The following is a 12076-nucleotide window of genomic DNA, read 5'->3' as shown; positions in this document are numbered from 1 at the left end:
ATGAAGACAATTGCTCTATAAAAAGCCGAGAAAATACATTTTTTAACGTAAACCGATTTTGAACTTGAGTGATTTTTATGATAGGTTTGTTCCAACACGACCGAGAACCGTCACGAAACGGTAACGCTTCTGCGCAGTAAACAAAATCCGTTCCAACAAAAATATGATCGTCATCGGATCGTCCTTCCCACTGTTCCAACAAGAATTGTGATCTTTCGGTGACGGTTTCGTGATGATCACAGTAATCGGGAAAATGCATAATGTGCTGGTTGGACTGACTTGCGCACTAGGATTTAATTCTTTAAAGTTTTTGTTCCTTTGATCGACTAAAAGCACACAAGCTGTCACCAACAAAAATGACAAATATATGATTACCGTCATGGGACGATAACTGGGCGATACAATTACGAACATGCGCACAATAATAAACGGTACAAGTAGTTTCGTGACGGTTTCTGGACCGTCCAAAAGTTCATGTTGGAACAAACCTGATGAATGATTATTATTATTGATCATCATATGATGACGAAGGTAGTTTATTTTTGAATACTTGTACCTATAATAGAAGTATAATAAAGTATCATTTTTTGCAATGTGATAGCAAAAGAAGTAAAAAATAAAATCAACCGAAATTTGACGATTTCTACCGAAAAATTAGGAGCAATTCTACTGAAATTTTGTCCAAGGTCTGTGGCTTGCGATAATTTCATATCGTGACATCGGCAACACTGAGTTGTCATATTATGTCAAGTATTACTTGTCATATGTCACTAACAAAACAACGTAACGTAGCTGTCAGTGTCAACAATATAAATAATTATATTTTGTTTTTAAATTAAAATAATTTGAGAAAACATGAGTTTAACAGGAAGAAATCGACCCAGTATATTGGATAAACCATTAAGTAAAGGAAAAGGGGAAGTTTCTCTGAGTTGTTTTGCCCTGTTATTTTCAGAAGTAGTCCAATATTGTCAAAATAAGTCACAAACAGTTCCAGAATTACAAAATAGGTGAGACCTATTTTGTGTTTACATAATAATATAAACAATTTACTTTTTCATTTTATTTTACCATGTTTGCCTCGATGCACCAAATATCTCTATAGGTGGAAGTGTGGAGAGGCTGCATGGCCTTAATCACCTCACATTATCTATGCTTGCCTCAACTTTGTTTCTATTGCAGGTTACATGAATTAGGAAAGAAAATTGGAGTAAAACTTATTGATCTCTATTTTGTTAGAGAACGAGGAGGGAAGAGAGAGATAAAGCTTTTAAATATTTTGCTTTTTGTTAAATCCACTTTGTGGAAGGTGAGTTCGAAGACATTTACCAATTTTATATCTTAATCTGGCTATTAGTCTGCAATATCTTTTATACAGTTTTAATTTATACAATTTTAGGCTTTATTTGGAAAAGAAGCAGACAAATTAGAACATTCCAATGATGATGAAAACACTTACTATTTAATGGAAAAAGAACCTTTAGTAAATCGTTATATTTCTGTACCTAGAGACAAAAGTAGTTTGAACTGTGCTGTGATGATAGCTGGAATTGTAGAGGCGGTGCTCACAGGGACCGGCTTTGTATGTTGATTTTTAAAATTAGTATAGTGTATTTATTAATATTCTGCCCACTAGTCAAAGCTGCAGATAATATTGAGCTCAATTAACATATTGATTACTAAAATGACTAATTTATTTAATCACATTATGTTACAATGAGCTAACTTGTAGTTGGCATCTTTCATAGAAAATAACACAATGTATGAGTTAAAAATGTTATTAAAAATGCATTAATGAACACTGAATGGAATTGGTAGATACGACAAATTCTGAAAATGTAGGTAAATGATATAAGTGATTCTGATACTGAAGCTGAAGATAAAGATCATGATTCAAAACTGAAATCAAAATTTTCTAAAAATGTATGACAGAGTTATCTCGTAGTTGGCAGTCAACGTGTCATAAAGCCATCAAAAATTATTTTTATTTTTTTTATTACATTTGTGACAGCTATTATAAATTTTTATTACTATAATTATTTTTCTATATTGGGACTGTGCAAGTTCGGAAGAGCGACACCTGGTTTCATAGCTTGGCAACATTTATAGCACTTTTAATTATATTGGCCAATTATATTAGTCTTGGTTACTGGATAATTGTCAAGGCCATAGCCCAAAAAAGAATAAGAAGAAAAAGTAAGATTGTGGTTATGTTATTAAAAGGTAAACATTGTACTACAAGCTAAATACCATTAATTAAATTCACTTTAATAATTGCATATCATATCAATATTGTGGAGCAACATATAATTTTTACAATTTATAACACATCATTTGCGAAATCCCATTTTCTCCAATAACAGTAGGTATGAAATATACGTCAATTTGACAATTTCAATTAACTAAATGAATTATTATTTAAGAAATATGTTAAGACAGTTGCAAGATTTCTCCGCTACTAGCGCACGATCGTTTCTCGTATCCCCTTCAAGTACTTGTACACAGCGAATAATTACTGCTTTCCATACATACTAATATTTGAAAATGTTTCTGGATTTTCCCTGGTATTTTTTCTAATACTTTTGTAATCCCATATTTTTTGCTCCTTGTGACATCTACAACAACTTATATTTAACTAGTGAATAGAATATTCTCTCTTTCTCTCTCTCTCTCTCTCTCTCTCTCTCTCTCTCTCTCTCTCTCTCTCTCGGACCATCACTCCTAGTGGAGTATTGGGCACATCTACGTTTCTTGGCTGAGAATATCAAGTAGTCCAATAAAAATATAGAAGAGAGAAAAAATCCATTAATTGTGAGGTTGTCCCACTTTCATAATTCTATCATAAACTTATTAGCTAACATTTTACTACTTCCCCAAAATTATTCATACTTCTCCAGGGGTATCATATGGCCAACTGCTTCACCTTTCTTTGCAGCTCTGAACAATTTTCTTGTGTGTTATTTTGAACACCATTACTGTTACCTTCTCTGCTGGTTCTACTGTTTCAAAATCCTGTAACATATCATTAAAATATTTCCTCCAGCACATTTTTATATCCTTATTGTTAATTAGTTTTTATTGTTTTTGTGTTGGATTTGCATAACTTTATTAAAGTCTTGGTTATTTGCTTTATGTTTGGCTACCATGTATAATTTGCTTTCATCTACTTTATCCTTCGGCTTTAGCTTTGTTACCGCTAATATTGTTTCCAGTTTTAACAGCTTTATTACTGCTTCGTAACAGACTTGTTTTTTGCCAGTCTCTAAATGTTTTTTATTTGCATTTTTTCTTGTCTTTGTCCACTGTTAAATTTCTGAATTTACTTCATAAAACTTTTTCAAGACACGAAAGAGACTTAATGTAAAAGAAACTATGATCCTGTGCAACGCAGGCAGAAGATTATATACATAGTGTCCCGAAAAGATTGGTCATAAATTATACCACAGATTCTGGGGTCAAAAATAGGTTGATTGAACCTCACTTACCTTAGTACAAATGTGCACATAAAAAAAGTTACAGACCTTTGAAGTTACAAAATGAAAATAAATTTTTTTCAATATATCGAAAACTATTAGAGATTTTTTATTGAAAATGGACATGTGGCATTCTTATGGCAGGAACATTTAAAAAAAATTATAGTAAAATTTGTGCACCCCATAAAAATTGTATGGGGGTTTTGTTCCTTTAAACCCCCATTAGCACAATTGTGCTACCATTAGTTAAACACAATATTTTTAAAACTTTTTTGCCTTTTAGTATTTTCTCGAAAAAGCCAGTTTTTATCGAGATATTTTGAATATTTTTCAAATCTACCACATATTTGTATATGGTTAAGTACGATTATAGAGACCTGGTAATATTATGAAAATTTATTTATAATTTACATTTACATATAGGTATATTTTGAACCGTATTAAACAAGAAGCCACATCTCAATAAAAGGTGCCTTATCCAAAAAATATTAAGAGGCAAAAAAGTTTTAAAAACACTGTGTTTAACTAATGGTACCGTAATAATAGTTTAATTGGAACATACACAAACATTTGGGGTGTTTAAAGGAACGAAACCCCCATACAATTTTTTATGTAAACATATTAAAAAATAAGCCCCATCTCGATAAAAACGGGCTTATCGAAAAAATATTAAGAATCAAAAAAGTTTTAAAAATATTGTGTTTAACGAATGGTACCACAATAATAATTTAATTGGAGCGTAGACAAAAGTTTGGGGGGGTTTTTAAGGGAACAAAACACCATAAATCTTTTATGGGGTGCACAAATTTTACTGTTATTTTTTTTAAGATGTTCCTCCCATAAGAATGCCACATGTCCATTTTCAATAAAAAATCTCTGAGTTTTCGATATATGAAAACAAATCGATTTTCATATTGTAACTTCAAAGGGCTGTAACTTTTTTTGTGTGCACTATTGTATATAGGTAAGTGAGGTTCAATCAGCCTATTCTTGACCCCAGAATCTGTGGTATAATTTATTATCAATCTTTTCGGGACACCCTGTATACTGACAGCAGAAACTGAGGATGACCTACAAAGATCGGCTCCTAAATTCAACATAATGGTATAGTTATTTTTCTACAACCACTATTCAAAGTGCACTTTTCTGCACGGTTTTATGTTAGCAAACTTGATATTTTCTCACAGTATAAGATATTTGACATTGGTGTGCAGAAAAGTGACGTTTCTGTGCCGCAAAGTGACGTTTCTGTGCCGCAAAGTTCTTTTCTGCACAGTTGACTACCTCATTCTGAGTAACGTTATATTCTGTTTACATCCGTGGACTACCGCATTCTGAGTAACGTTATATTCTGTTTACATCCGTGGTTAAACTTTACACAAATATATAACCTATAAGACAATTATTATATTTAACTATAGCATAGAAACTAAATTATGGATGTTACAACTGTTTTATTTTACAATTTTATTCTTATTAAACATTTTATAATTATCAAATAACCAATAAGGATTTAACAACCTGTGCAAGAGACGTCGAATGAAGTAGGTTTTGTGTAAATCCGTGACTGCATAAATATAATGTCAATAATGTGTAATAATTGTTTAAATTTAAACAAATTAAGGCAGTGCATTAATTTTTTAACTGATTTCTGTGCAATTTATTTAGGTATAAGGAATTTAAATTGATTAGTAGGTATTAATTAAATACAGTTTAAAATTTATCACATAGGTACCTATTATAATTAATCGTCGTTTAGAAATTGTGATTTTTATTTTTAGGAAAAACTGTGCTTGTAGAAAAAGTATAGTGTGAAACACGTGCAGAAAGGTAATTTCTCACTCGTTTGAATTGCGGCACTCGCTTGCGCTCGTACCGCAACTTTTCAAACTCGTGAGAAATTAGTACCTTTCTGCACTTGTTGCACAATATACTATTTCCTAACAAGTGCAGAAAGTCATTCTTTTCCGCACGCGACTGTAGTTTGCCGAACGACGCGAAGCGGGAGTTCGGCAAACAGTTGAGTGCGGAAAAGAGACTTTCTGCAAGAGTTAGGAACAATATTTTTTCTAAGAGTCTTTAAAAAATTACCAAATCTTAATCAATTAATTTAATTAATATGAAAATACATACACAAATTAATTCTTTGACAAGGCTGTCAAAACCAAACTTTCAATATAATTAGTAAGCATGACGACGATCTTGGTTTCCATGACGATGATTCAAAACGACTGTTATTGTCTACCGATTTGACTTTCGAATATTATGTCACAATAATTTTATTTCATCGAATTGTCTCGTTAATTTCATTAAAACAGGAACACAATAAGATATATTTAAAATAAATTAGTAAATAATATCTAAATATTAGTTTATTGCATGTATTATAATTACTTTAAGGCCATATTAACATGTCTAAATTAACACGCGTGCGGAAAAGTAAAATTCGCGTGCGGAAAAATAACACACGTGCGGAAAAGTAACACGCGTGCGGAAAAGTGAAACTTTCTAAACTAAAATGCGTGCGCGAAAGTAGACATTTTTGCACGCTCGTAGAAAAAATAAGTTACACATGGTCACTTCAGCCCAGAAAACTAAAACAATAGTCATCAGCAAAAAACCGACCAGATGTAAAATAGAAGTTGATGGAACCAACAACAGAAATCAACTACTTATAACTACTTAGTTAGGTACAACCAGTTATAGTGATGTAGAAGCAGAGGTAAACAAACAAATACAGAACGCCAATAAAGCAGCCACATGTCTAAACAAGATGCATTGAGGAGGAATAAACACATTAAAATGGAAACTATGACAAGAATTTGCAAAACCACTATAAGTCGAATAATGAAAAAACACATCTAAAACGAGATCTGATAAATCATAAACAAAAAGAATGATAGAGACTACAGAAATGCTAATAGTGAGATGAATCACAGGACACACACAGAAGGATCAATATAGAAGTGATGAAATAGGAACAGCATGCAAGGTGAAAAAAAAAAAAATAGGTGATTGAATACTGAATAGGAAGAGAGAATGGAACAATCATATAAGCAGAATGACAGACGATAGGGTAGTCAAGATAGCAAGAGTCAAATCGGTGTCAGGTAAAAGTATGGGCCAACCATGGAAAAATGACAATATAACATGAAGGCACAATCCAAAGAAACAGAAATAGGCAGAATTACCTAATAAGAAGGAAAGATGAAGAATTCCTACACTTTCTTCCATAATTAGATATAGAAGCTTTATATTTACCAAAAAATTTAATTTGTATTGTTCATAACATTTTTTTTTTGTTTCAGCCAGCGAAAGTGACAGCTCATTGGCACAAAGGTACTACATACATGGTTAAATTTGACGATGCTGTTGTAACTAGAGATAAAAATTTAGAAGAAAGATAATTGATCAGCGAGAATCAAGTGTGCATTATTGTGGATATTAGATCATAAGTGTGTATATTCTGCATAATAGTCTTATAATAAATTTTAATTTATACCTTATATTAATAAAAATTTATGAATACGATGTGGTTTTACTGAGGATTTTGGTTAAAATACGATTTTAAATGATAAGAGTACAAATCACAAACTTGCATTAAAAAGGTTTTATATCTTTCAATTATTCTTTTACATTCTATCAAAGTAATTTATACATTATTAAAAACGTACTAAAAAAAGTTTATTAGAGCCTTAAACGAAGCTTCAGAGAGCTGGAGAACTCTAGGGGGATTATAGCCTTAGTACAGTAAGGGCGTACTCTCGTGCCCGAGTACTTCGACCCAACTCAACTCAATATGAATAACGAGAATATATATATATATATATATATATATATATATATATATATATATATATATATATATATATATATATATATATATATATATATATAGCGACTGTTTTACAGCATCATAGGCCGTTTATCGCAATTCGAACGCCATTGTTTTCTGCTTTGCCATGAATCTATTTCTATATTTCTTCTGTTCATGGCTATATTGATCCCTTTTTCCCAAGACTTTTTTGGTCTTACTTTTTTCCTTCTTCTTTTTGGGATCCACCTCCAGGTTTTAATTGGTAATCTCTCATCATTCATTCTTCTCATGTGTCCGTACCAGGATAGTTGTTTTCTCTCTATCGTATCCGTTAATGTTGTTTCCACCTTCATCATTTCTTTTATTCTATCGGTTCTAACATGATCGTGTAATGTTAATCTACAGCATCTTCGCCAAAAATTGTTCTCTACTGCGTTTATTCGGTTCTGCATTTTCTTATTTATTGTCCAGATTTCTGAGCGATATGTAACTGTACTTTCAATAAATGTTTTATATAGTTGTTTTTGAAGTTATACTTCTTTACGGGCGTAATGACGGTGAAATTTTATATGGGAAAACCTAGCGACCGGGCGCATGCGCATTATAACTTTGTTCTGATTGGATGTTCAAATGACATGACAAAAATTATCCAATATGGCAGCTGTGGCACAGCTGTGGGACTGCGTTTGGTTATAATGTATGCTTGTTGCGTTTTAAAATTTGTAGGAAGAGAAACAACAAACAAAAAGTTAGTTAATGGTTATACTGCCTTTTTAAATAGTTTTCATATTATATTTTTGGACTTATTTACATAGAAGAGATGATTGTTTCATGCCAATGTGAAAGCTCATCAAACTGTGCCTAGTATGAGTGCCGCAGATCTCGCTTATTCAAAGCTAAAGAATCTTTCACTGGTAAGTGTTTTATAGATAGTTGATCAAATTTTGTTATGATATTTGAACATAGCCACTTTGCACGACGCAAGTGATTGCGAAATTTATTAGTCGTTATACGGGCTCCGATACCTACCTTGAACCTACCAAAATACATAAGTAGTATGTAATACTTTTATTTACATAATTTATATTTATATTTACATAATATATTGTCTTCTTACTCTATGTTTTGTTGTATTTTTTCAATTCTAAATCATTTCAATTCAAAATCAAAATAATTTAATTTACATAAGTTAAAAATGTCAAAAGGTTAATCTGTTTAGTTAGACGATCTTCGCACATAATGACAAGCTGTCTCTGTGGCGCAGTTTTAATGCGAGAGAATCCCAATACAACGCAAATACCAGCCGCGTGGTAAGTTGGTTCGAATCCCAATAGAAACTTTTATTTTTTTATTTTTTTTTTATACATTTTATGATTGTAAGTATATTTATTATATAATTTTATTTTCAGAAAATACGTATTTAGTTAAAACATTTTCCGACAATTAATGTTCAGAAATCATTTGTGGCATTTTTAGTGTGTTTGTGTGTGTTTTATTTTTTTATTATTTTAATTTTTGGCACTGTTTTAATAAAAATGTTTGAGAAGTAGTAAGTATAAATTAATTTAATATTTAAATAAAATATAAATAAAAAGTATATTAATTTCGTTTATAATCATATAATCATATAATAGAAGTATAACTTCTTACGTGCGTACAAAGTACACACATTCTTTTTTTTGTACTTTCTCGTATATCTTTACTCCATAGTAATGAGTTTATCTGACTTGTGATGGCTCTTCCTCTACCTAATTTTTGTTGTATGTCTGTTTCGTCGTTTCCATCTCCCGTCAATGTAACTCCCAGGTATTTATATTCTTTAGTGTTTTTTATTATTTTTTCCTTCTAAGTCTAGGTCTTCGCCTGTGCAGCCTATTGTCATATATTCTGTTTTGTTTGTATTTATTTCCAGACCCCAATCTTCATACTCATATCAGTTTTCGAACCATTTAAGCAGCGTCCTCTGTATCCTCCGCTAGAACCACTTGATCGTCAGCAAATAACAAAGTAGTCAGATTACCCTCTTCTATTTGTACTCCCATTTTCTTACATTTTCTGAACCATTTCTTCAGAGCCGTGTTTATATAAATTTTGAAGAGGGTAGGGGATAGGCAGCATCCCTGTCTTAGACCCTTGTTAACCTGAAAGTATTCTGAGTGTCCATCTCTCGTTTTTATATAACTACTGTTTCCTTGGTAAAAACTTTTCACCGCATTAATGTACTGTGGGTGTCAGGGGCGGATCCAGAGATTTCTTGAGGGGGGGGGGGGGCGTAACCTTGTCAACATGGGCCCAATACCGGGGGGTATGGAATACCCTTTTTTGAGTTTTGAAAATTGACGTTTTAAAACACATTTTTTTACTCTGTTCACACTGCGTTTACAAAAAAATAACCTTGAAATTGACAAATAAACTCAGCTATTTTCAACTCTCTACTCTAGCAGATAGAAATGATTTAGGATGATACGTGTAGTGACTGGTAGTAGACACTGTAGTCCTGTGGTACATTTAGACTGGAAACTCATCCTACTTAAATACTTTAAGAGTGGCTTATAGTCATTCCATTTGAACTATTAAAAAATGTAACAAGCAAAAAACACTTTTTTTATGTTTCATTATTTAAACATATTTTTCAAATATCAAGATTACGTTTTTATAAGACACAAGGTATTAATATACTGTATAAAAGAAGGTTGCAAAATGATTAACTAACATTATGTTTAGTATGATTTAATTACTGACATTAGAAGTAAATTATAAAACAAAACAAAAATACTTTGGCTTAACAAAAACTACGTTGTTTTCCCTTAAATTACAAAATCCAGTTTTCTATTCTTCTTGCTGGAATACCGATCGATAATTTTATTGATGTCCACTTCTATATCCCTGTGAACATTCATGAGAGCCAAGAAATCCAAAGGGGCAAACAGGATGAATATTGATAACCATTCCAATGTTATTTTGTCTAAAATTTAAATATTTTATGGTAATTGTTTAAATATTATTTGTGACACAATTGGTCAGCTAGTTTTATAATTTTTATAGGTTGCGCCTCTGCTGGTTTGGGATAAGTCATCATCGATTAATTTTAGTAAACAAAAATTGTTAACCTTGTGATTTTAACTCTAGAAATTTTACTAAACATATGACGTAATAAAAGCCAAAAGCCTGTGATGATGAAGTAATAATTAATACTTCGAAATGTATACATAGCACAAATGTAAACTGAAGAACTGTATCGACGATTAAGGTAAATATAACCTATATATCTCTAATTTATTTATCATGCCAATGTTTTACTCACCTATTGCTATTGGTAAAGTAAGCAGGATCTGCACCAAAGACTTCAAAATAGGGTAGTTGTGCTCATCAAGATTTTGAAAACACGTCATAGGGGTACTGATTTCTTTGAAGACGTTGTAGTTAACCATGTTCTTTAGGGAGCAAATCTCATTCAAAATCTTCATTAGCATTGTTTCCTTTTTAATTGACAATACAGAAGAGTATTTATCACAAATACTTTTAAAGCTGGATTTCACATTTGACACGGAATCTAACGTTGATGGAACTAAAATGTTTAGCTTATAGCAATCCAAAGACTCGTCTGAAAATCTGCTTGTCAAATCAGTTATGAGATTGTCTAGAATCGGTATGTAAACAGCAGTTTCCCAATACTTTGAAACTTGTGATCGTTGGTTGTCACCTGTTAATAGTGTGTAGTTGGGCCTATTAACTTGCTTCCGTACAATTCTGGGGACACGCATTTGTACATCCATCGCGTCCATGGTTTTTTCAGCACTACTGAAAATTAAAAGGAAGAATTCGTTGGTCTTGTCTCTTTTATTCTGAATGGTTTTCATCATATTGTCAATTTTACTTTTGGCTGAGCATACATCTATAGCTTCTGTTTGTAGATATTTACTAAGACCACATGTAACATCTGCTGTGTCACTCAGGCAATGCATTGTGATGATAAAATCACAAGTTGAAATTGAGCACAACAGAGCGCGGGCTTTACTTGACGTTGTGCTGTCCCTCCACTGTGATATGCATTTGAGAGCTTCCGCAATTTTAGGCATGTCTTCTGTGAATTCTAAAACAGCCTCGTGACGCTCTACCCAACGCGTCTCACAATAGCCTCTCATCTGATGTCCCAACACCTTTTTCAAAACTGAATTTCTTTTTCCTGATGAGTTGAAAAAGCTTGTTACTTCTTTGATGGTTCCTAGAGCATTTCTTACGTGTTGGACCTTATTACATTTGGATATGCTTAAGTTCAATGCATGGTTTTTACACCCACACATAATGCTATTGGTCGCCACCTTTTGTATCTCTGTAACCGCACCCCGCATTTCAGACATGTTGACGGAACAGCCATCACAACTTATTCCAACACAATTATTCGTGTTTAACCCCAAAAATATCATAAAATTCACCACCGTCTGACCTAGGATTTCCCCTGTTATAACAGGTTCCACTTCGGGATCAACATCAACATGAGAGTAGTTGGCTTTATGAAGATCAATAAAGCCAACAAAATCTTCTCTTATGACATCTTTATATACATAACGCAGAGAGAGGCTTAGCTGGGAAGTATGAGATGCATCAGTCGTTTCGTCAAACAAAATTGAATAAAACTTTACCTTTGAAACTCTTTGTTTTACTTCATCTAAAATTTGCTCGCCACAACAGTTAATCAAATCATTGGCCGTAGTTTTGCTTATGTACGTAGCATTGGCACCACTGGATTTCAAGTGTTCTGCAAGTTGAGTGCCACCACTGTCAA

General features: G+C 32.4%; 1 protein-coding gene across 1 annotated transcript; it reads left to right on the top strand.

The window, feature by feature from the left end:
• Positions 1-761: 761 nt before the first annotated feature.
• Positions 762-7001, top strand: LOC114326558 (trafficking protein particle complex subunit 5). Its single transcript, XM_028274950.2, has 4 exons — positions 762-1010; positions 1183-1309; positions 1400-1582; positions 6782-7001. The coding sequence occupies exons 1-4, from the start codon at positions 856-858 to the stop codon at positions 6878-6880; spliced, it is 564 nt and encodes a 187-aa protein (XP_028130751.1). The 5' UTR covers positions 762-855; the 3' UTR covers positions 6881-7001.
• The last annotated feature ends 5075 nt before the right edge of the window (positions 7002-12076 follow it).

Source organism: Diabrotica virgifera, chromosome 7 (genome assembly GCF_917563875.1).
Source record: "Diabrotica virgifera virgifera chromosome 7, PGI_DIABVI_V3a".
NCBI classification, from domain to species: Eukaryota; Metazoa; Arthropoda; class Insecta; order Coleoptera; family Chrysomelidae; genus Diabrotica; species Diabrotica virgifera.
The sequence above is the reverse complement of the archived record's forward strand: the minus strand, read 5'-3'. Positions and strand labels throughout refer to the sequence as shown.